General features: G+C 39.0%; 1 protein-coding gene across 4 annotated transcripts in view; it reads right to left on the reverse strand.

The window, feature by feature from the left end:
• The window catches only part of ADGRG6 (adhesion G protein-coupled receptor G6), a 103,168-nt gene that overhangs the window by 43,246 nt on the left and 32,911 nt on the right, over positions 1–27,011 (reverse strand). For 3 of the 4 annotated variants that reach the window (XM_079970940.1, XM_079970941.1, XM_079970943.1), the window contains exons 3-9: positions 21,709–22,038; positions 18,854–19,474; positions 13,895–13,963; positions 12,510–12,590; positions 4,552–4,637; positions 3,484–3,536; positions 3,325–3,384 (exon numbers count right to left, since the gene is read on the reverse strand). In XM_079970940.1, the coding sequence (XP_079827066.1) occupies positions 3,325–3,384; positions 3,484–3,536; positions 4,552–4,637; positions 12,510–12,590; positions 13,895–13,963; positions 18,854–19,474; positions 21,709–22,038 (1,300 nt within the window). The remainder of the gene's footprint in view (positions 1–3,324; positions 3,385–3,483; positions 3,537–4,551; positions 4,638–12,509; positions 12,591–13,894; positions 13,964–18,853; positions 19,475–21,708; positions 22,039–27,011) is intronic. The other variant, XM_079970942.1, reaches the window with a different exon arrangement.

Below are 27,011 nucleotides of genomic sequence, written 5' to 3' on the forward strand. Positions count from 1 at the left end.
TCTGTAAACAGATATCTGCTCATCATTTGCTCCTGATGAGAGAAGAGTAGAGGGGCAATTTTTCTATTTAGTTTCATTGTGCTTCCATTGAAATCAATGTGATAAATTAGTCATGACTTAATAGAAGTAGCACTGATTTCAGTAGGAGTGAGGAGCTCATCCAGATTTTTTAAGCCATGTCCGAGAGGCTTTTGTTTTGTCCTTTTCCCAATAAAACTTGTGTTTTACCTCTGAATTGGAGCAAATGGCAATCCACAGAAAACCCGCTTGAACAAGGAGCTTTAAAGCCTGGACCTGTGCCTGGACAGCACAAAAGGAAGCCTGGATGAGTTGTAAGTGAAACTAAGGAAGGACTTCAGTGTAGCACTAAATATATTGCTCTGTTAGCACAAGCATTTCTGGTTGCTTGATTCAAGGCTATCACCTCTGCTTCCCCTCTGCAAAGTTTCATGTGTTCTCCGAAGTGCCCCCCCCCAGCTAATCTGAGGGGGTGGAGGAGGAGGAGGAGGAGGAGGAGGGAAAGCCCATCTGCACTAGCAGAATCCCTTGTATGGGCTTCCACTGGAAGATCTTATCAGGAGATTCACAGGAGGTTCACAGATTCCTAATCTCTTCCAATACTCTTAGTTGAATACTTTGACATTCATTGTTGTTATCAACATCATATCTATGAGTCAAGGATACCTACTCTTAGGAATGAAGTTTATTTATGAATATTTATTCATAAATAAATTCATAAATGAATTTATTTATGAATGTGGCGCTGTGGGTAAAACCTCAGTGCCTAGGACTTGCCGATCGTATGGTCGGTGGTTTGAATCCCCGTGGTGGGGTGAGCTCCCGTCGTTCGGTCCCAGCTCCTGCCCACCTAGCAGTTCGAAAGCACTCTTAAGTGCAAGTAGATAAATAGGGACCGCTTTATAGCGGGAAGGTAAACGGCATTTCCGTGTGCTGTGCTGGTGCTGGCTTGCCAGCTACAGCTTCGTCACGCTGGCCACGTGACCCGGAAGTGTCTTCGGACAGCGCCGGCTCACGACCTCTAGAGCGAGATGAGCACACAACCCTAGAGTCGGACACGACTGGCCCGTATGGGCAGGGGTACCTTTACCTTTTACTCTTAGGAATGAAGTTTATTTATTTATTTATGAATGTATTTCCTTATTACAGATATTTATACCCCACTCTATTAATCCAGACTTTCAGAGCAGCTCACAGTTAAAACAATTCTAAAAAGTATTTTCTTGTAAAATATGCAGTTTTAGGGAATTGTTCTTCAACAGTTTGTTAAATATCACTGGTGCTTTTATATGAGTGGGTTGCTGGTTAATCAGTAGTAAGAACATCTATTCACTGTAGTAAGATTAAACATAGACCATGGGCCTAAAATATCAAGTAGGGTAATTGAAGCAAGCACATGTTTATTGAGCTGATAAGTAACAACCAAGTCGAAAGACTGCAAAGCTGTTTGCAAAATAAAATGGGGAATCTACACAGGGAAACAGAGGAGTCCTTAGGAAGATGTATTTCTTACCCATGTGACCCAATCTTGGTCATATGGCTACACCTAGGATCTGTAGGATCTTTCAGGGAAAAGCAGCAGCAGCAGGAACAGAAATGTGTGGCATTACTGTGATGTCAAAAAGGGCATGGCATCAATGAATTAAACCAATACACATGCAAATGATACTTGTGTGTGAAAGTGTGGAGTCAAAGAAACTACAGTGGTACCTTGGGTTACAAACACCTCAGGTTACAAACACTTCGGGTTACAGACTCTGCTAACCCAGATGTAGTACCTCGGGTTAAGAACTTTACCTCAGTATGAAAACAGAAATTGCGCTCCGGTGGCGCGGCGCAGCAGGAGGCCCCATTAGCTAAAGAACGCACCTCCGAAACGAATTAAGTTCATAACCAGAGATACCACTGTACCAGAAATAAATGCCCTCATCGTCATATTAATCTTCATTTCAACTCTGCTCTCTAGCTGGACCCTTGAATTGGGAAACAGAAATACTGAAATAGGAAAATTAAACATTACACATTACAATAAAAACCAGCTAAATGTCACCATCTTGTTCAGTTAATAATTAACTAAAATTTGTGTTGTCACACTCCTGCTGTCCAGACATATTTTTAGGCTGCACCAGGTGCTGATAAAGACATGCACTTTGGGACTGGGCAAACATGCATCTGTCATTGGCTCATACATAGTGAGCAGTATGTACTTTGGATCACTTTGGTGCAGATTACTAAGTGATGTAAGATGACCAAGTATTTCTATATTGCATTTTCCTTTACTCTTCCTGAGGATGTAATTTTTTATGTCACTTCTTTCACTATCCCTGTGTTTGAAGAGTTCAGTTTCTAATTATATAGGTTTTCTTACTGAGAGGATGAATGAATAGGGCTTTTTTGAAGGTATCTGTGAAGCGCAAGAGAATAGAGCAGCAGCAACAAAAAGTAGAAAGGTTGAAGGCACTTTAATTTTACAAATTAAGCAAAGGTATAGATTCAGTTTGCATTATTCTGTCAGAAGTGTGGGAACTGCTTCACAAATGGCCTCTTCTCACCTTGGTCTAGGACCAACTTGCCCCTTCAGATGAAATGCCACCCACTGAACTTCTCTCATTGTGTAATCCCATGGTGCTGGGAGCAGCACATGTGAATATCACAACTTCGTGAGACACATGGGTCTTTCCTATTGCCCTTCCTGCAGAGTGTCAACTGAAATCAATATGGTTCTACATAATTTGTCCCATCCATTTTGATGGGACATTCTCCACTGCTGTGGGACCATAGAATAGAGTGTGAATTTCCATGCTGCTACTACTGCTGCTTTGTGGGTGGGTAGGTGTGTAGGCCACTGAATACAGGAACCACAATGATGGGACCAAATGTATGCTTCTATACCATCTGAATGCTGCTTTCTAACCTTCTCAAACAGGACCCATACAACTGGCCCCATTCACTGAATTTCCTTGTATCAAACACAGAGCAGCTTGAAAAAAAGAACAGCTTTGCTGGACCAGGCCAGTGGCCCCTCTAGCCCAGCATCCTGCCCTCAGAATGTCCAACCAGATGCCCATGTGAAGCTTGCAACCAGGACCTGGGAAGTGGGGGGACAACACTCTCCCCTTCTGTAGTTTCCAGCAACTTGTACGCAGAAGCATAATGCCTCTGATCATGGGCAGTATGGAAAATATCTCTCACACTGCTACCCAGGTAAGTGTAAATTGTCCGTCACATTCTAAACAATTATTTCAGCACCTGATGAAATTAACAAGATTATCTGAATTATTTTGGAGCCCATCAACGTAATTTTACCTTTGATCATTTGTGCTTCTCTTTTCCCTTACTCCTTCTTTCACAGTACTCAGCTGAACGCTACAAAAACAAGAGGCACAAATGTTGAGTTTGAGGGGAAATAACCTTACCCAAGAGAATGGTAACTTGTCTTTTGTTTCACTCGTAGCAAGCATTTACCTTATATTGACCACATATACAGTGTAATTCCAATTCTGAAAGGTGCGATTTAGCTGGAAAACAAAAGGACAACCTCATAAAGGTTGAAAGACATGTACTATATGGCAGAAATGTACATCTTGCTTTGCCTTCACTTTAGCATTACAGTGTTGTATGATAAAAGCAATTTTGTGCCAATTTTGTATGTGTGACCTTGTGTGAACCTTCAGAGTGAACACCACATTTTTGTCTTGAGCAATGGGTCAGTAATAGCAAAAATACCATCTTTAAAAATTCTGGAAAAATAAGGCAGAGATCCATGCTCAACAAATACAGCAAGACAACAATGAGGAAATCACAGGCATATAAAGGACTCTGCACGTAGAGACTAGTGTACAAAACTTTATCCTGTCTGTACCCTCACTATAGCCATAAAATACTGAATCTAGGTTAGAGAAAAGGAGAGATCTCAGATTTTACAGCATAGTGATAGTCACAGAAGTATGCTGTCATCCCCACTTTTGGACAAACTTTATGGCAGCTGTTATCCTACAAATGCAGTTGCTTTGGTCAAGTTAACCAAGGATGCAGGCAGAGTGCCCATGAACAGAGCAACTGGGAAGGCACTGTAGTGATTCTCCACATATAATTATTTAATGGAACTTGCATTTGATGGTTTTAATCCTTCCATTCTGCTTCAATATGAGGCAGTCAATTAGGTTCTATATTCGTTCTCAGTCCAACAATACAAAATAAGCAGATACAAAATATGAAAACAACTGTTTACATCACAGCTGTTAGGGCTTACTTTGCAACAGAGAACTGTTTGCACCCCAGCCATAACAGTGGGAGGCTAACCTGTTGCCCTCTAAATGCTGCCAGACTGCAACTCCCATAATCTCTGAGCAATGACCACTTTTGGCTGGGGTTTATGGGTACTGGATTCCAGAAACATCCCTACATTACAGCATGCCTTGGAGAATAAGTTTCTAAGTTCTAACATGTGCACTGTTTTGAATTGTGCATTTGTTAAATTGAATTTGAATAATAATGAGCAGAGGAAGAGGTTTATAGAAAAGCCTAACTTACCCATTCTGCAACTGCATTCTGAACACTTGACTCTGATTCAAGGTTGGAAGTATAGACAGTAATGGCAATTCTGTAGAACAGTCCCCCTATATATTACAAAAACATTGTAAAAGTTAGAACCATGATACATGTTTTATAGCAGCCTGCAAAAACCTGTTTGAAAATGTATTGAAATATATAGGGTGGTATCCAATGAACTTGTCCAGTTTGTCAAAGGATTTCCACTCATACAACAGAATTCTCCCCACCCCTGATCTGTTCTAAGCGTTTTCCCCATATCCTCTGGGGCATATTGGGGAGATGGAAAGTGAGCACAGGAAGAGATGGGGGAAATTATATCACACAAATGCAAGTCCTTGCACGAACAAGACATCTTCACTGGATGCAACCCATAGCTTAGTCAGACTATATCCAAGTTTCGATTATTTTCATCGTGAGCAGATGAAGCTTAGATGTGCAAAGACTGCAACCCAGTACAGTGGTGCCCCGCAAGACGAACACCTCGCAAGACGGAAAACCCGCTAGACGAAAGGGTTTTCCGTTTTGGAGGCGCTTCGCAAAACAAATTTCCCTATGGGCTTGCTTCGCAAGACGAAAATGTCTTGCGAGTTCCTGCGGGGGTTTTTTCCCTCCCCCCCCCCCCGTTTCCTAAGCCCTAAGCCGCTTATCAGCTGATCCGCTAAAAGCCGCTAAACCGCTAATAGCGCTAATCCGCTAAGCTGTCAATGGGCTTGCTTCGCAAGACGAAAAAAACGCTATACGAAGAGCCTCACGGAACGGATTAATTTCGTCTTGCGAGGCACCACTGTATCACCAGATAGAATTGGAACAATGATAAAATAACCAATCAAAACACATTGCCAACTATGCCATTAAATCTTGATGCTGGTAATGCTTGAAATAGTAGACTGCTGCCACGTAGCCCAACCAACTTTTAAACCTAAGTTTTGTTTTCTAATAGGTCAAATTTGCCTGCAACTATAGATTTACTCTGGCTTTTCATAATAAAAGCCAAGGAGAAAAACTTTGCATCATTCAGGTTAACAGAAAGCTTATATAACATTGCTATAATTAACAGTTCTATTAACTACTATTTTTATGTTTTGTGGTAACAGTTAACTAGTATTTAGCAATTACCTTAACTATTAAATATGTTGATGTTTAAATTATCTTTTCATTATACTAATAAAGATAATGTTTTACAAATATTGGGCCATTGCATCAATAGTAAAACATAAATAAATCAGAATTTAAAATATGATCACTCAAATTGCAAACTCCTCCTTTGGCTGTTTTTATGATCTATTATAAATATTTACATCCCTGAAGTAAAAATTTATCTTGTTTTGCATAATAGGGCCTATTGCTCTATGCCAGATAAGGTGAGTCAGTGACTCAAAACATGATATACTTGAAGATACCAATCTAGTAACATAAAATACACAGTGCAGCTGTGGCAGTCTGTTTACTTTCAAGACAGAGATAAATTTGATCCTTCATGGCAAAAGTGACAACAACCAATGTGGAATTGTGGTTAGTGTCAGCCCAGGACCTGGGAGACCAGGGTTCAAATCCTGACTAAGCCATGAAGCTCATTAGGCAATTTTGGGCCAATCACTATCTCTCTGCCTAAGCTAAATGGGAAATCTGTGGCCCACAATTGCCATCAAACCTGACTATTGTGCGATGGAGGCCTAAAACATCCGAGGGATTACAAGGTCCCCATTCCCACTAAAGCAATAATATGAAAGGGTCTAATAACCAACTGAAAAAGCCTAAACATATTTATTAGAATGGGAGTGTATAATGTTCCATAATAGTGATTGAACAGCCTAGAACCTGTGAGTGAAGCTACAACTGAAGGAAAACCCATGGGATGTACAGGTTCCCCACAATGAATATGACAGAGCTTGTGATCCCACGCCCCACCCCCAATGTATGGATCACTATCACACTGGACTGGATTAATAGCATTTGCTGAACCAAACACTACTGATGGTCTTCTGTCACATCATATATTTGGACATTTATATGAGCCCTCATATACGAAAATCACACTTCTGCTTCAGTGAAAAACACTTCTGCAATTAGGTTAGGTGGAGATACAGAAATACATGATTAATTATATCATACTTAATAGAAAAGCTGTAATAAACCATCTATAAAGTAGAACTAAATTGTTTAAGATGTATCACATGGTGAGTGAAAACATGTTTCATTGAGGTTAGTATAGAAGACTCTAGCATCTCTCAGGAGACTATAAAATGACAAAATCAAAAGGATTCTTAAGATACAATTTTATTATTTGAAATTATGTTTATTTTCTTTTGTAGATATTCTAACTATTGTAAACTATCAAGGGGCAATCTAAGCAATTTAATATAACTGTATTTATGTATAATTGTTAGGGTTTGATTTACCTTGCTGAATACATTCAACAATGTTCTGGTGGTAAACAAAAATAAAACCAGAAATGTTTTCAGGAGCACAGACCAGAGCTGTGTTTGTGTAGCAGCATCCATAGATTCTCCATTCTCTCTCTCCTCTCTCCCAATCAAGGTGAGAGGGAGAAAGATACAAAAATTAGCTCTGTGTATCCCTGGATGTGGCAACCCTAGTGAAGAAAGGCTGGGTGGGTGGAAATTAAAAGCCTCACATGCAGCCCCACATTTGATCAAACTGTATTTTCTTTATAAAATATATGCCTGTATGCACAAGTATACACAGAGAAACAAACCAAAATGTGCATGGGCAGAATAGGTGAATCAAATATATATGATTGTCATAATAGTCTCCTCAAAGTTTTTGTAGTTAGTAGATGGGATGATAGTGATTAGAGTTACATACTAAAGATCTATATTATCATTACTAATCTTTTTAACATGGTGTAAATGCACTCCTAATCAAGTTCACTTAGCCTCTATTCCTATACACATTTACCTAGAAGTATTCCCCACCGAACTCAATGGGAGTTACTTCTGAGTAGACATGTATAGGATCACACTGTTAAAGGCTTACAATACTATGTGTGGAGTCTAGTCTAGTCCTAGTTATTCTAAATCAATTTCTACAAAATCTAACAGATGGGTGATTGTTTTCTACATCTACTTTCACACTTTGACATACTGTGCTTGACCTCAGGTCCACATGGGCAGTCCCGGTCAATGAAGATGTTGCATAAAAAACAAGACAACAAAGATTTGGGAGAGCTGGTGCTAGGACTCAGTGTTGTGTGGGCTACAATACTTTGGTTTGCTTTAGATGTCACATTGGACAAAAAAAAATCATGAGTCACCTTTTCCACCGAGCCTTGGGTTTGCAAATTATGAAGGAGTGTCATTCCAATTGTTACATTTGTGCTGTTTAAGGTACTTTCATTAAAATGAATAATGGATTCAAGAAATGGAGGTGACTCTCCTATCACATCTTTTACCAGTGAAATTGTTGGTTCCAAAAAGGAATGGTAGGTTGTTTTATCATAATCCAGGAAGTTTTCAAAAGATCTGGAAATTGTCCAAATGTACAAATCAGTAGCATAATTGTTACTAGGATTGAAGGAGGGCAATACTTTGTTTGCAGAACTATAGGTATGCTTGCTAAAGACATGCATCTTCCAAACTGATTCCTCTCCTGAAATGGTAGCTTCTATATTAGGCTTAATACTTTCATGATCCACATCACCAACAACTATATCAACATTTTCTAGCTGAAGCGAAGGGGTATGTTTGTTTTCTGAATCTTCCAAAGGTTGTTTTTCATTGACAGTTATATAGCTTTCATTCAGTGGGCTTGTTTGTACGTTTAGGACTTCATTCCATGAATAGCCCAAATCAGGAGACTTTTGACCAAGGTCACTTAGAAGACTTCGTGAGATTAAAGGTGTTGACACCATCAGTGCTGCTGAGTGGCTACCAAATTGCACATTTATTAGACTCAGTGCTGAAACTGTACAGGCACTTTCTGTACATGGAGGCATAAAAATTTGTGTTAATAGATCAGTATGATAAGGGAATGCATTTATTATATAGCCAGCTTGTGTTTTATCCAAAATTTGCTGTGTGGCTAACACAGCAGTACTTTTCAACTTGACATACAGCATATCAGAAGTACTTATTTGCAAATGCATGGAAGGCTGAATCACAGGTATTTCTAATGAAGTCAAAGGAAAATAAAGTGGAGATTCATCCTTCATGGACACACTTATGTTAAGAGGAAGGTCTCTTTTTGTTTCCAGTGGAAATGTTCTTTCCATACTTTCTGAAATCCTTGACGAGAGTATTGGAACAACTGAACTATGCTTCTCTCTATTCTTTTCTGACACAGAAGTAGAAGTGTTTATTTGTTCAGTTCCATGGTCCACTGTGCTATTATTAGGGGTAGTTTGCATGGTGATGTCATCTGTTTCTGTGGCGGGCAGTAACACTCCTTCTGTTAGGGAAGAAACTGACTGGCTGAAGAAGAGCTCCCACCTTTCTGTAGAGTCCTCAGAAGGCACTAGAGGATCTTTTCCCAAAATCCAATTATCTACATATTGTATTGGACGACTCAAGTCACCAGGCTTCCAGGACTTACTGATTTTATCCATCCGTTTAGAATCAATTGTGGGAAGAGTCATGTCATGATGTGGTTTATCAGGTTCACTGTTTTCTACATGTCCAGATCCTGGAAGCTTATTTTCCAAGGAAATTAAGGAAAGAGACATGGAGTTGGTATAAGCAAGAAATGTATCTGGGAGTTCAAATTCATCTTCTGGAGAAGAGGCCTCTACCACCTCCTCCTCAGTTAGAGGTCTAAATAAGCCACCTTTTAAAGAAGCAGTGTTGAAAGTTCCATGATACAATGATGAAACGAAAACAGTCTGCTGAATTTCTGAGTGTGTGTCTCTTTTTGGTAAAACAGCTGATAAACTTTGCAATTCTGTACTGTATTCTGCTGGCAGGAAAACTTCTGTTGGCTGAATTATGGGCACAACATCTGGAAACCAGGCTTTCATGTTTTGCAAGGAGCCAGAGGGATTTGCACTCTGTTTAAAAACTTGTTTTTTAAAATGTACTGAATTATAGTCTTTGATGTAATTAAATTTTGTAGGCTGTAGTTCACCAAAAATATAAAACCCATTTCTAATAGAATCCTCTTGTAGAATTCTCTTTGTGGGCTCCAGGTAGACATTTCCAAGTGACCTTTTTTCTAGTAAGTCTACCTTTGTTTCTTGAAATAATTGCATACGGTGTGTATAAGAAGACTGGACAGAAAGAGATGGAAGCATTTCTTCTGAAATATCAGAAACAGCTTGATTGTATGTTGCAACTTCACTCAAAGACTGTAAGAAATTGTAAGCATATTTATAAGCAGAAGAGAATGTGTAACTATTCGTTGATAACAACCACTGAGTATCCTCTGTGGGTTGATGAAAGATACTCTTGCTCAGAGAAGGAAATAAAGAATCTGATTTGGGATCTTCTAACTGAGGTGTCCAAGTCCATATTGGCTCTCTGTCAACACTTTCACTCTGTTGAAGAGGAAGTACCATGTTCCTGATATGATCAAGAGGGATAGTTGGTATTTCTCTTTGGTTACTACTCTCAATTAGCAAACTTTTAGAATGCCCTGAAACGTTATTAAAGATGGAGTACTTCAAGGAAGAATTATCGTCTATGTTTACTTGTTCTGTAAAAGGACCCAAGATATTCACTTGAGATATCGACTGCTCCTCAGGAGCAGATGATGTGACCTCTGGTGTTGTTGGGATAAAATAATTGGGTGCATTTTTTCTCTCTGGACTTTGTTCAATTGATGCAGATTTACTGGCATGAAGAGGCCTCTGCTTCACAGGCCATACTATTGGAGTTGAAATAATTCCTATGTTTTTGACGCCTCTGATCTTAGAATCTTCCTGCCCTTGTAGTATTGGCTGAGAGGAATCAGCTGAACTTCTCTTGACTCTGAAGACCACTGTAGCAGGAGCTTTCATTGCCTGCAGGTCTGTATATAGTAAGCCATAAGGTTAAAAGATCAAAAGGGTTACTTATGAAAATGAATTACCTCTCCCTCAGATCAGGCTTAGAGACTGAATAAACAGAGGAACTCTCTCTTAATTTAGTGGGAACTGCACTGATGTATACCAACTTTGAGTCTCCTCTGATATTCAGAGACATCAAAAACATAAAAGGGGTATTGAGTAGTTACTCTGCTCACTGTAAATATCAGCAATTCTCACCGACCTAAATCATTCAATAACATTCATAACTTGGCCCTATGGTTTTTTAAGGGTGAGTTATAAACAACCATCACCTGCACAAGAATAGCTGTATTCTAACAAATATACATTCGTTAAAAACATAAAATCAAATTACAACAGATTTTTTTTGCATAGGTTTATGAGGTTTCATGAGGGGGGAAGTACAGGACAGTTTATTATCACAGTCTACTTGATAGAAATGTTAGAATTAAAAAGCAACAAGCATTTATTATCAAGAGAACCCAGGTTAATCTGCTATCTCCTGATAATTTTTGTCTCCTCAGAACTGCTCAAGAAGTAGCATTTTAAAGGCAGCCCTTAGTAGTCTTTCATCATGAAATGACCATGGCTGATTTGATATCCTTGACCTTTATTAAGTTTGAGCACCCATTTTAGTTGATTTTTATCTGTTATTACTTTGCATTAATACGGTGGCATGCTTTTGTCATGCAACCTTTTTTACTGTCTCACCCAGTTTTCTTTGCTACGTTTTGATCCTTATTGCCTATTTCAGATGTAAAGCCCACAGGCAGTCTCCAGGTCATGCTCTATCCTGGTTCTTCTAGGTCTCAGCCTTCCACTTATTTCAACCCCTTGTCTTTCTCTAAATTTAGATTCTATCCCATCTTTGCTGACAGCTGAGAAATCCCTTCTAGCATATAACAATGATAAAGAGGCAAACCCTGATCGTACTAATCTTTAAAAGGTGTGGCATCTTGTAAAATGGCCTTTGCTTTTATGTTGAATTATATTGTTTTTACATATTTATTCCTAAATTGTTTTGCATTTTGTTACTGCTGATTGTTTGTTTTTTACTTACAAAGCAGTATGAAATGATATAAAAGTATTAGTTTATCTTTCTTTATCTTAGAATGCTGCATACTCTGGATTTAGGACCTAGTTCACCAATGCCACTTGACTCTTGGCCACAGTTCGCATTTAGAATCCTAAGATATGTGACATTTTCCATGCCTGTTGTACAAGTGAAATGATTCAAAAGAAAAGAAATGATTGGTTCCGAGGGGATTTGCTTTGTTCCTAGTGCTTCTGCTTGAGTTAATGAACCTCACAAGCAGATCTGAACTGTTTCGACCCTTCAGTAACCATAAATGAAGCCCCTATGAGCAGAGTATAAAAGTGGCAGAATCTAATGTTGTAGGAGAGGATTCCAACACACCATGGGACTTCCCCTTCCTCTTAACTCTGCTGGAGCTCTATATGTGCACCTCAGAATCTGGTTAGGGTTTCCTAACCACCCAAAGCAGATTTTGAGGGTGCACAGAGGGCTGCAGGGGAGAAGAGAGGAATGTGAAGTCATCTTGTTTAAGCATAAGTCCATTCCACTCTTGCACTGGCAGCACTAGATGCAAGTCACTGATCTTGACATGTAGCATTTGAAAATCAAGGGAACAACATGTTATAAATGTCTGAAATAGGAAATATATATATACAGGAAATATGTTTAATTTCCCTTCTCCCCCATTTTCACTAATTTGACACAAAGCAAATTCAGCAGTGCTTGATATAGCAGAATCAACCAGGATCCTTTATATAAGATCTGACATATACAAGTATACTTAAAAGGCAATAAAATGTCTTACAGTGGAATCCTATACAAAAGTAAGTCCCACTGAGTTCAGTGGAGCTCACTCCAGACAAGTGGGTATAGGATTGCAGCTTCAGTCACATAAGAAATGAAACATAACATTGAATTTCTTACCATAGTTTTGGTTATCAGTTCTATTAGTATCAGGCATGTTAGTGGTAACAGTGGGTGATGGAGTGGTGGAATTTACAGTAGCTGGTAACAAAGATGAGAAAGAAGTGAACTTGTATGGAACATGAATGTTAATGAGGTCATGGAATAATGCATGAAAACACAAACAGGGAATGAAGGGAATTGCTTCTTTAACTATTGAATAAGTTACACAATTCTCTCTCTCATACATACACACACACACACACACTTTGTTTAAAGTATAAATGAATTAAAGAGTCAGTATGGTTTCCTGATTAATGTGCCAGACTTGGGTTTATCTACCAACTCAACCATGTATTTTCCAGATAATCTTGAACAACTTTCATTTGCTCACCTGTAAAATGGAAGTAACATAGATCTACCCCAAAGAGTTTTGTAAGGATGAATAAGATGAAGCCATTAAGGTGGCTATAAATTCCACACCCCAGTCTTAAACAGATTTACATTAGAAGTGTGTTAAGACTCAGGATGTAAACAGACACAATAACCAAGTGAACACTAGATCTGTGTTTTGCAAAATGTCATTTGCTGAAATAACAGCTGCAATATCAGCCCTTCTGTGGGTACACAAATTCTGAATCATCCTCTCTTAAGGCCTTTAAACAAGAACACTTGTTTACAAACAGCATAAAAATAGCCTCTACAGGGCATCCATGTAAGGATCTAATTAAATCTTCTAAGGTCTGGATAAAGAACAGAATTAAAATCGTAAATGGATATATTTGAAAAGGATACATTTTCAAAGTGTTGCTTGGGATTTCAGCTGTCTAATTCCCAATGGCATTCAGAAAAGCACCACACATAAAGATTCAAAGGTTACCACAAAGGAAACATTCAAAAAGTGATGCATTTTTGAGCCAACAGAAAGAAGAATATTCATAATAACTTGTCATTTTGAAACACTGGAACATAGAAACATTTTCATCAAAGCAACTAAAGACAGTACTACTTTAAAGAATTTTTTTTTTGGGGGGGGTGTGTGTGGAATATTCTTAAAAATCAACTCAATCCAGTACCTGAAAGTAATTCAAACCCAGTAACTTCAAATGAAAAAGGTGGAGATGGGGTGAAGATAAAGGAAGAAATGAAGCTAGCCTTCCTTTCTATAGAATCTGTTAGGTTTTAGAATAAAAAGATTTTATAGAAAGGGTGTTATCAAGTGAGTTGTTACATTCCTTTCACATATCCTATGTCCCTTATAGTCATTTTTCTGTTATGACTGTTTCTTCTCTCTGGTTACATTCCTTTTTGGCCTTAGCCTTTTAATCTATAAATGTTTAATTAAAAACAAACAAACAAAATATGGAGATATATTCCAAGTATACAAAATACTGTTGGGTTCTTACCTTGGCACAGGCTTCCCAGGTTTGCACAGCTAGTAGGTTCAATTGTAGGTAGGGGAATGAGATATGAACCTTTTTCAAAAGGGAAAAAAGAGGCACTATAAGCAATAATTGTCTGTTATTGTGGCACTTTCCCTATGAAGAAAGGTAGAGGGTGTTTGCACATTTAATTAAGAAAAAAAGTTAGTAGGTAGATTTATTTTATTTTGTGAAATTATATACTGCCCTATACCCACGTCTCAGGGCGGTTCACAGAATAAAATCAGAACATAAAACCACAAATTAAACCACAATGTAAATTATGAATACGGGAAACATTGGACTGAAATATTTCTCTTCCTCTCCCATAATACTCACTTAATGAAAAGGATCGCCAGAAATTTTAGATCACACAAAAGGAAACAGTATTTCTGGAAAGTGAATGTAGCTTAAAATGTCCTAGTGGTTAGCCTAAGTTCATCATAACTCAGACATCAAGCTCAGTAGGTGACCTTAGACCAGACACAAATTTACTCAACAGTGTTGTTGTGAATATATAATGGCGGAGGCAACAGTCACATACAGTCACCCATCAGAGCCTGGAGAGGGTGATCCTAACAAAGAAAAGAAAAATAGAAAATCATTTTTCCATAGCCTCACCCTTCTAGAACATCCCCCTCCTCAGTGCTATATAGTACAAAAGGGCCTAGGTGTGTAGATGACTGCCTTTAATATAAGTGCTTCATTGAGAAATAGCAGAAGTAGTTTCTGGATAGTGGAAAAGGGCATCCCCATTTCTCCACCCTGAAACTTCCCTGTATAGCATGAGTTATTTTACGTCATGGCACATATGACACACCACTCCTAATGCTACGCCTACAGGAAGGAAAACCATTCTCTCTGCTCAGTTCAGAGTGGGTTTCGGGGGAAATATGTATTTTTCCAATCCCAACCCACCAAACCCCATTCCAATGTGTCTCCCAAATCTGCTTCTTATTAAAAAAAAATGGGAACCATGAGCACTATTCTCCTCATGGCTCTTAATGCTACAACACTGCTGCTGCTGCTGCATCAGCAGCATCTCAGGCTAGTAGAGGTCTCAATGCCACACCTCCCAATGATTGTTACTACTGCTATCAAGTAAGTCTGTATAGCGCAGGAAATTGAATGGTATTAGATAGAGTTTTCAAAGGTCCTGAATTTCAGTTAAATTTGGGCTCATTTTAGAATAGATTTGGGAAGTGAGCCCTTGAGTCCCCTATTCATATTTCTGAATCCCCTACTCTGAGCCGTGATATCATCACTAATTACAATCTGCTAATTATAACTCCTCTGAAATTCTTTTGAGGGGGAGTCTAAACACCACCTGAATGCAGTCTGAATGGCCCTACCATTAGGTAGAGTGACTGCCTCAGGCAGAATATGACAAGGGGCACAGAGTAACTGCAAGGTGTGGGAGAACACTGCTGTTTGCATGACATGGCCCACTCCTGCACCATCTATACAAGGCTGCTCTACTCAACTGTGATAGAGGACACTGTCCATCACCATGGTCAAAATAATATTGAACTGCCAATCCAGTGAGCCTCTATCTCATGGATCCCCCTCTTGCCCTTTGCCTTAAGCAGCAAAATGTCTTGGGCAACGCCTAAGGAACACGGTTTTGGGGAATTCATGTCTAGTTTTCTCACTTGTAGGGTACTAAGAAGTTATTTTTAGGTCAGTGAGTAAGTCCACAAAAGCTAAATTAAAGCTACGTAAATGACTAGGAATCAATTTCAAACAGCATACTAAACCAGGAGGAGACATTGTTCTCTCAGGAGGAATATATTTGTCAATATGTTAATACGCTTATGCGCATTAAGTCCATTAACCAGGAAAATCAGCAACTGTATGACGAAATAAAAGCTGTTTGCTGATGAGTGAGATAATAGCAGTGACATTTATATGCAAATAGGAAGGTCCCTTTATTGTATGTCATATCATTGCAATGAATGGCACGGGATGGCTGTCTTTCTATAACCTTTTAAAAAAATGAATAATCAACACAGATAATCACTGTAATGCTGTTAATATTTAATTTCTGATCTATTACATATGTTATCACCAGGGCTTTTTTCAGCCAAAAATCAATGGAACTCAGTTCCAGCATTTCTCAAGCGGGCACCATTGCCATTCTAAGAGAACAAGGGAGGTGTTCATGGTGAGTTCCAGCACCTCTTTTTCTAGAAAAGTAGCCATGGTTATCATTTTTTTCCCCAAAGGGCACTTTTAAAATACATTATTAAATTTCCCCAACAAGATAAAGGGGGAATCCCTTGTGCATCTTCTCTAGTTAAGGCTCAGCCTTTCATTAGTACCTGTGCACAGGAAATTCATTTTGAAATGCAATAATGGAATCATGGCCATTCCTGTATTAATGTGGGTATTTTCTTACAGAAATTGTGTCAGGTTGAAATGGAATGGGGTGTTACATCACCACCAGATTCCCATGGCTCACTCTGATCACAATCTGCTAGACGGAGAGTAGAAGACACCTAACTGACGCAATCAATTCTAAATCATTTGCAAAAGAACTGTGTGCAGGTATATGGAGCCGATTCATATCTCAGCTTATCATGTCACAATTTGATCATCTATTCAAACCCAGTGCAGATACAAAGCATATCTGAAATGTATATTCACCAAAAATGTTATGTGAGAAATATATTTCACATACAATTGGGTTGCTGGCTTTTCTATTCCTATGATATCCTTCTACAACTTCTACTAAGTCAATTTTAGACATCTTAAATATTTTTATATTGGCTGCTATCTTCATCTCTCCATTCTTCATAATCATCTTTCTACTCCTTAGTAAAGGTACTAAAATAATGTGTTACCAGTTCAGATTCTTTCGCTCATTCTTCTTTATTATGAAAACTATTTTAATATGCTACCATCACCCGCCCTCTATTAAAACCCACTGCTAAGTCATTTAATGGCAAATGTTAGCTTTAAATGAATAAATAAGACTCTGTTATGAGCCAGAAATAGGGTTGCAATTAAACATTAGAAATATTTGAATTAAGGGTTACAGCCAATACTAGTCCTATGCAGAATAAATCCACTGAAATTAATGGGCATGATTATCTTCAAGTATAGAATTAATAATAATAAAATAAAAAATAATTGTACTATTCCTGCATAGCACGGAAGTTGGACTAGATTACCCTTGGAGTATCTTCCAACTCTACTAATCTATTATTGTATAGTATTCCATGCCCTGTTCTGATCAACTCTCCAGCATTTTAGCACTAATGTTAGGTTCTCATACAGATACTATACTTTACCCCACATTCATCTGTCTACAGCTAGATATCTTTTTAACCCCTTCCCTTTGTACACACATCTGTCTTGTAATCTCACAGCTAAATATCAAAAAAGGAATCCCTTTTCCTGCAGAATCCAACACAGTTGGCAGTGTTTATAGGGAACACAAGTGTATGAGCTCAAGCATACTGCTATTTTATTGTAAATAAAAACGACAGTGAAATTTATCATCTGACTGACAGAGAAAAGATTTGAGACTGGGCTGGGCAGGGGTGGGAGCGAACAAGCTTCATGCCCCTTCTGTGTTTTATGGTGCAATTGTGGAAGAGAAAGTTTCAATTGTAACTAAAACTGAAATAAAACTGCACTTTAGGGTTGAACAAAACATGTGGTGCAACTGTATGCACTTTAAACATGAATGCACTTTATGTCAATGGGGAAAGTACATGTTAAAGATGCACACAACTGCTCTGTTGGGTAAAGTCACAATGCTTTGGTTATGACTCCCCTCCATGCTTGCTAAGATTTTTGTTATTATAGTAAGATCCCACCTTTCCTCCAGGGAGTTCAGTGTGCTGTACATGGTACTCCCTCTCCCCACGTTATCCTCAGAACAACCTTGTGAGATCAATTAGTCTGAGAGGTGGTGACTGGCCCAATATCATCTAGTGAGTTTTATAGCTGAGTGGGGATTTGAATACTGGTCTCCCAGGTCCTAGTCCGACACACTAGCCACTACACCCCACTTTCAGAACTTCGTTTTTCTTTATTATATCTTGTTTAGTTTAAGGACATGCATCTAGGGAGAGAGATTAAAGAATGGTTGGCATCCTTCTGTCTCAAGAGACAATGGAGTGTGCCTCTGAGGGTGACGTCAAACTGCTGTGTTAGCAGCACTGAAGTGACCTCCCCGGGGTGCAAGCCCGGGCAATTTGTATGGACATCTGGGGCTGCCCAGATGACAAGACTGCCCCATTTATTTTCCTAAAGATATCTCATAAGGCAGTGGAGGTTTAGGATCAGACTTTTCCTTCTCCTGGATAGGCTACCTTCCTAGGTTAATGAAACCCATCTGACCCTCACTTCCACCTACAGCACGTGCAGAAACTGCCTTCTTGGACAAATGGACCACCTATTGGTCTTGTCCGCTCAATCCACTGGACCCTGCCTTTGTGTGCATCCCTAACTCACCAAGGGTTTGAGACCCATTGGCTACCCTCACCTGGTTTAGCCAGCCAATTGAAGCTGTTCGTGTGGTGCAGCCGCTGTCATATGCTGACAGCTTCTAGGAGCCACAAGTGAGAAATGAGTGCAGGATAGGGGCCAAAGGTGGACAAACTACATGATATGTCCCACACCAAAGGTAATACATTTATTCAGTCTGGCTTGTATAATACAGTCAAATGAACACTAGCATTTAGCAAATCTTGCTAGCCATCTTATAAAATGCCTGAGCTCAATCTAGACATCACAATGTGACTCTGAATGCACCAAAAGAACAAACATACCCAGAAGCAAAATACATATTTTATGAGATGAGTTGACAAGCCTAGGAAAGGTGAGGTTTCCCTCTGGGAAGCCAAGCTCACTTTCATCACAAACACAGCTTCTTTCTGACATGTGACACCTTCACAGCTATGCCAGAGGAAAAATGAAATAAAAGATGCTTACCACAACTCAGGTTGTTCTCTGCTTTTAATGATGATGTTGGGATGCTCCAAAAGTCATTTTCCCAGTCTACAATGTTGCCCTTGACATCGCAGCTGAGGTTAAAGAGTATCTGGGAGCTCATTGTAAAATTCCAAAGCCGGAAGTTGTAAATATCCCCATTGAGAGGATTTATATCATTTCTATTAGAGCCCAGAACCAACTTCCCATTGCCAGGAATGACCTTCCCATGAGTATTTGAACAGGATACTGTTCTGTACGTGTGTTTGACACTGATACCTACAGTGCCTGAGAAGCTATCCCATATAATGCAAAGCTGCTCAAACGTTTCTGCAGAGAAGTGTCTATCAGGATTGGTGTCAAGTGCATCATCTAAAATACATTTGATGCCTGAGATAGATATGAAGTGGCCATTTTTTGTCCTCCCAAAACCAAGGAATTCTGTAGAAGAGTCACCATAGGAGAAAACCTTCCATTCACTGCTTTCACTGCTGTTCTCTTTTGCTTCAAAGCACAGTGTGAACTGATTCAGTTCTGGTACTTGGATGGAATTTGCCACAGACACAGAATCAACATCCAGGGCTTGTGGGATGATAACTTTTTGATTCCTCAAAGACACAGCAACTAGAAAATGAAAAGAAAATTTGCTTCATTTAATATTATTGAAGCTCATGTTGACACATTTTCGCTTAATATAAATAACCAGCAAATGCATCAGATTAGAAGCATATTCAAAGTAATTTCAACAGCTACTATAATCAGCTACTAGGATATCTTAAATTGTGAATATAACATGGTAATTGGCTCCTATTCCTACAAAATTGCAAACCAATCATTTGCAAAACTACTTAGTATTTTTACCTGTTTATATTAGACCCGTAGTTCTCACAGAGGGGCAATTTGAGAATGTTTAGACCAAGTTAATGGCCTTTTAGGCTTCCTCCATGTGAATAGGAGTTCAGTTTTTAAATAATAATTATATGTCATGGGGGGGGCATCAGGATTTTAGAGATGCTTAGGTGGGGCAGGGCCAAAAAAAGGTTGGGAACCACTATATTAGACAATGAAGTAGACCAGTAACATGAAACAAGTTTTTGTTTTCCCTGAGTACTATTCCTGAAGGTTTGTTTTGAGTAACTGCTTTACACTGAATAAATGAATGTCATAGGTCTTTTTCAGAGTGTGCAGAGAGCTTTTAGCGAGTTAATTTGGAAATAAAAGGCCTTTGTTTCCAAACTTTAGAATTTAAGTTGAATAAATCTGTTCACATTTCCTTAAAAACAAACATGCCATGTATTCTACATTCACAGGCCTTTGCATCTTTACTTAGAGGAGTAGAAACACCCATTCAATCCCTCACCATGTGGTCTGTAGGCTGCTACTCTGGGCAGAATGAGGGCAAGGGAAAGTCCAGTTCTCCAAGACTGGTTTGAGCTCTACTGCCTATATCTGTATGATGTCTTTCCAGCACAGAACAATGACCTCAGCGCTGTGAACAAGGATGGCAGTTTAAATTATGAGCTGTAGAACTAGAAGGGAAAAGGTGAAGGAATCTCCTCTCACTCATCTACCATGTTGAAGGGCATTTTGTTAGTATAGTTGCCCACTGGGTTAAACACTCAAGGTCTGTATGTCTGTTTCAGGAGTCCGGAAAAAAGAACACTACACTTAGTAGATTTGTAACAAATCTGAACAACTCTGTTCTATAACAGTGGCAACCTGGTGCTAACAGTAAGTTGCAACAATAGCTCACCAAGAGAGAAAGGGCAAAAATTGCATCACCAAGCAGGAAAAGGCAAGCATACCAGGGCCAGTATTAAGAGAAGGGTTTCCTCTTGTTCGCCTAACATGTCAGTATCTTAATCTGTTGGTACTTCTTCTATTGGCTACCATGCACAGACAGAATATATAAATTGCTATACAGATATAAAAATATATATTTAAAAGTAGTTAATTCTGTTATTCACTAGCATTTCTGCCCATATTTCAATATAGTATTTTTATTTCAAATGTTCTGAGAAAGGACCATATTCCAACTTACCTTGAAAAGCTGCAAAGGACAATGAAATGGAAGCTAACAGGTACAAGATTAGGAGATTTACAGTATAAACATGCATGTCTATACAGAAGCAAGTTCCACTGAGCTCAATGGGCTTGCTTCCAAGTAAGGAACGCAATTACTTTAATAGTCTCACAATTGCCTTTCACCCTTAGCTCTCAACAGTTTGCAATCCTCCTGTTCCCAAATGCTAACTTCCCACTACTTCTAACGTACTATGTAATGGGGAACTCTGTAATGGGCTTAGTGCTAGAACACATGTTCTGCATGGAAATGGCCCCAGGTTTAATCCCTGCCATCTGCAGGCAGGGCTGGGAAACCATGCCTGAAACCTATCTAGCATAGCCAATACTGACCTAGATGTACCAACGTGTAACTTGCATAATGAAGCATTGTGCGAATGTCCAGAGTTCATTATGCCTTCCTATGGGGTTTAAGGAAAACATTTCAGTTTTTACTGTTTTGCATTAGAGACTGGGGGGGCGGGCGCTTCTTTAAAAGACAAATACATTAGCTTCCCACAGCTACTTTTAACATAAAAACAGGACAATCTTTTTATTAGAGAATGCTTGCAAAATCACTAACACTGCAACCCTATGCACACTTATATGGCAGTAAACTCGGTAGGAGGAGGGGATTAGGATAAGGTGCTCTGCAATGTGTCAAAATTGTACTTCTAGGTTTCAGCACAGATGTGCATCTTCAAGTCCAAACCTCAAAGGCACACTTCCAACACAAATTCTGAAGGTTTACAGGCAGAGACAAGAAAGAAATTTTAAAATGTCTTACATACACCTACCTCGGGTATAGCTGGCATTGAAACCTTTTTTTTGGATACTGAAGTCACTTGTAAAAGTTACAATCATTTCATTTCCAGTTGAGTTAAATGATAAACCTTTGGCAGTGACACCGCAAACTTTTTTCTCTCCTATTGTTAAATAGTCATAAATGCAGTTGGGAGCTTCTTCAATCTCAAAATCAACAAATGTTATCTGAATGATGAATCCAGAAGGAGCCCTGATGGTCCACTTGCATGCTTGACTGTTAGGGTAGACACTAGGGAAGCAGGGGGAGGTAAAAATTCCTGTAGGGCTGGACAGCACCATACGACACTCAGAACACCCGAGAGCTATGGAAGAATCAAAAGAGAAAGATTTAAGATGTAAGATACAATTTAAGGGCAGGAGAATTTAAGGTGTGTACCTATGAATGACTACTAGGCAGCATTTTCCACTACACTTTGTTAACATAAATTGGTCCCCTTTACATAAAAACTTCATCCATACAAGCTGCTTCTTGGATGTATGCAGTTCCACACACTACTCGGCTGCACATGAATGGCACAAACCAGAGTAGACAATTTTAAAGTAAGGTGATTTGAATCATCAATAGAAAACTTGATTTAAATCATTTTCAATAAAATATTCTTTTTTTGTACCTCAATCATTTTAAGAAAAAGCATGCTTGTCAACTGGTTTATTTCCATTTTTATAACCAGTTCCCATTTCTTTTCTTATACCCTGTTTTTGTATTTCAAAAGCCCCATCAAAGTGCCAACAACACAAAAAGAGAGCATCATGTTAAAGAAAAGCTTGTTTTAAGATTTCAAAACCAATATAAATTGGTAACAAAACCAATATAAATTAAAAATGCAGGTAACAGCCACCATGTAATATAGCCTCACAATAATCTCAAAACAACTCATCCTGGCTTGTTGAAACAAATGCATTAGCGAAGCGAACCAAACTAACTGCCCTGAGGAGGGCTTTGCACAGCCTTGGTGTCACAATGGAGAAGGGCTTGTCCGCCATATGCACATATCCAACAGGAGAATGAACAGAGCAGGGAATCTGATGTTTGATGTGTTTATGAAACATATATCCTGTACTTCCTCCAAAGAAGCCCAGGGCAGAATGTTGATCTTAACATTCTTCTCTGGTTTGAGAAGAAGGTTGCTGTTGAGGTATTCTAGTTCTAGGCTATTTAGAGCTTTAAAGGGAGGTGGGGCAGGGAAACACAGCACTCTGAACTGAGATTTCAAAGATTGGCAAGATAATGTATGTGTTCATATGCTCTAACCTGCAGGTGCAAGCTAATAACCAGGCAACTGAATTTCAAACCAATTGTAGTTTTCAAATGGTTTTCGAAGTCAGCTCCACACAGTGTGTGTTATAGCACTGTAGCATGGAGTGCATCATAGTACTGTAACTAAATAGAGCAATCGTAATCCAAAGCCTTTAGTCATGCAAGCCACATATCTTTTGGCCTACATAATTATATCTATTTAGAGACAAGAGAGTAATTGTGAAATTAATCAATTCTGTTTGGGTCTCTGGACACATGCAAGTTCCTCAAGCAAACAATGGAACTAGTTTCACAAGCCCAAGAGACTTGTGTGTTTTTTCTTTTCCAAGAGAAGACCCTCACCAATTGCTCCATGGCAAGCTGGTTTTGAAAGCAAGGGGCATTCCAAAAGTGGTTTGACCTGTGGCATGTTGATTAACTGCTCAAAGACAAAATGAAAAAATGACATTGCTCTAAGGGAGTCCCTTCTGTGAACTGAAGCAACCCTTGAGATCTTAAGTGCTTAAACCTCTCCGGAGTTAAAGCTGACATTAACAAGACAGAAAACAAAGGGGCTCATTCACTAAAATTTTGGTGCAGCTCAGCAGCTGAGCCATATCTCCTTGTTGGAAGAACGTCCAGCAAGTTGGATGCAGATAGTTAAATTATGGCATTCATTACTACAAGAAGTAGTGATGGCTTTGAGTGGCTTTAAAATGGATTTAGACAAATTCATGGAGAAAAAGGTTTTTTAATGGCTGCTAACCAAGATGACCATGTTGTACCTCCACTATCAGAAGCAGTATGCCTCGGAATACCATTTTCTGGAGATCACAAGTGCACTTGTGCTCAGTCCCTGCTTTCCACTATCAGAAGCAGTATGCCTCGGAATACCATTTTCTGGAGATCACAAGTGCACTTGTGCTCAGTCCCTGCTTCCCACAGGCATCTGGCTGGTCACTGTGAACATTCTGGACTAAATGGGCCTTGGCCTCATCTAGCACGTTGTCCCTTATGTTCTTAATGTCTTATGGCTTCCTTTGCAATAGTATTGGAAAACTCCACGTGTCTAATTTTATGTTCTACATAGCATGTAGCAAAGAAAACACGATTCACCTCTATGTGGTATTTCCAAGGAAATGCATTTAAAGTAGAGTGCCAAGCAACTAAACAACATAGTATTTCCCCAATAGATAAAGTTGAGTGAAAGTGTTTAATTTTGTGGAAATGTTTAACACTCTCTCTCTCTCTCTCTCCACAGACAGACACACACACACACACACACACACACACTCGAGGGATAGAATATGCTGCAGTGCAATGTTAAATAGTTACAACATACACACACACCCATGCACCAATCTCATGGAATAAGTGTTTAGCTCAAATTTCTCGACAAGGAACTTTCTATTTTTTACATACTAACTTTTTGGCATAGTCTCCACCTTAAGTAGCAAACATTCTGTTTTCAAACATTTGACCATAGTGAAGAATAAATATGTAAACATGTGTAGATTGTAGTCTTATTTGATCGAGCAAGCTTGGAGCTCTGCATACTGAAGAAACAAGTGAAATTTTGCAAGGGTTTCTGAGATGGAAACACATTCTGAACAAATTCATTACATTCATGGTCAAAAAACCATATGAGAACAGACTTCAGAGTGTGACTTTCAACTCCCACCCCCCTTTTTTTCCATCACTACTGGTTAGTATTAAGCCAGATTTTCCAGAGATGGAAAACCTTAAAAGTTAGGCCCTAATTACACACACACACACACACACACACACACACAGAGCATTCTACTGATTTTGGTGGAATTGTGCATGAATGTATTGTTCTAAGTAAACTGAATGCTTGCAGAAGGCTAACACGTTGTCCTCCTTTTGAAAGATTTTACATTTGCCTTGAAGTTGGTTTAACAAGCAAATTACAACACTATGATTTCTCACTTTCTTAAGACCCTTTTCCAAAGTCAACAGGGAAAATGATGCTTCAGTCTGGGGGGGGGGGAAATCTTTTTCTGCTTTGGGATCACAAACAGTGGACCCTGAACAGAGGCAGGAGAGGAGCAGCAGCTGGGACAAGTGCAGAGCAGGTAAAATTGCTCTGCTTTTGCTGCTGTCCTCCTTAAAAGGAGCGTATATAGAGTTCAGGAAGTTAGAAATCCTACAAAGGGCAGACTCCTCCAGTACTCAGGACGTACTAGCATCCCTCTGACCAAAAATGCCCAATCAATGTTGAGTTGGAGGAAGAAATCGAAGAGTCACCTTAAGGAGGAAATGCTATAATAATGAGTGGTCTCAATTACCATCAGACAGACTAGGTGCATGTGTACACAACACCCTAAATAATTGTTCATTTGAACAGCTGCTCATGGAACCAACCAGAGTGGCAGCCCAGACCTGGTGCAAGATGTTAAGTGTTGTTGAACTGATTAAGAACAGTAAACATTGAGCTACAAAATGCAACATATGTCTTATGGACAATTCCCAAGAAAGTTTGACAGTGTCACATTTGACTTCAATAGAAGAAACTTCCAAAAATGAGGGGCTGGTTAAAAAAAAAGTTGAAAGGAAAACGAAGAGGGTAAATTCTTTCCATAATCCTGGAAATTGTTCAAAACCACAATAATAGGAGCTCAGCTACAATCTAGGCTGCAATGCCACCGTCAATGCAGGAATCTCAAAACACCAATTTGAAACCATACAGGACCCTGTGTATCTTTGCAAATGTGCTAGCAGTTTTATTAATGCAAGCGCAAAATATGAATCATGAAAAAATAATCTAAATTACACATCACTAAAAACATAAAGAACAAAAAAAATGTAAATGCATTAGAAGCAGGAAACCAACTAGGCAGGTGGTTACTGTATACCTTTGGACAACAAATGAGTCAAAAGTGTGCTGAAGATGGAAAAGAGATTGCAGAGAAATTGAAGGAATTGTTTGCATCTGTCTTTCCAGCATAAGGATTCAGTAAGAGAAACTAAGGCAAATTCTGGTGCCAAGAGACATTAGGTTGAGCTATTAAAAGTAAATTTCATGTCACTTTAACTTTTTAGATTTAAGTGGTGATATATGCTCTGCAGTGTAAATGCTGAAACCACAGGTCAGATGCATTTCTAAATTTAGGACTCCCAACAAGTGGATGAATAAGGGCAGCGGAAGACACACCTGCAGACAAACAAGAGAAGGAGCCAAACCACTATGATGTATGTGGCCTGGACTGACTACAGGACAAACACAACACTTCTTTTTCTATATAAGACACAAATAGAGATCACGAAAAGAAGTTACAGTGTGTCAGGCACACAGTCCAGGGCAAACCTCATCACTGCCTCATTTTTAGAACTGTGGGTGGGAGAGAAAATGCAAGACTGCAATGTGCTAATCTCCTCCTGATTTCAGAAAATGCAATGGCCATTTGGCCTAATTAAAAAAAGATGTATCCCAATTTTATTCTAGGGCAGTAATCCTATGTGTGCCAGTCAGTAATTATGGTGCAATGCCTTGTCTCCACAGAATAATAATAATAATAAATTTTATTTATACCCCGCCCTCCCCAGCCAAGACCGGGCTCAGGGCAGCTAACAACCAATATAAAACAAATTGACTGAAATACAACTTAAAAACAAGATTAAAATACAGCATTAAAACCTTAAAATGCAGCCTCATTTCAATGGAAATGACAAAGGCAACCTCACCAAAGTTCACCTTTAGGCAGGTGAATAGCCATTTGAGCACAGGCGAGTGCTTAGCTTCCCAAAACTTAATGGTAGAAAAAATCTGAAGACACATGAATAAGATGAGTTGGGCAGGGGGAAGTGCTTGAAAAAAACAAAACAAAACTCTTCCTAACACTTTTTGGAGGTATTCACAAAACAATCGTAACATATAACCCATTTTGTCAGGGACACAAATATCACTTCAGTACAAGGGAAATAAGACTGAGATTCCTGCATTGCAAGGGGTTGGACTAAATGACCTTTGGGGTCCCTTCCAACTCCACAATTCTATTATTCTAAGATATCCCCTCA

Source organism: Podarcis cretensis (assembly GCF_951804945.1).
Source record: "Podarcis cretensis genome assembly, chromosome: 3".
Taxonomy (NCBI): domain Eukaryota; kingdom Metazoa; phylum Chordata; class Lepidosauria; order Squamata; family Lacertidae; genus Podarcis; species Podarcis cretensis.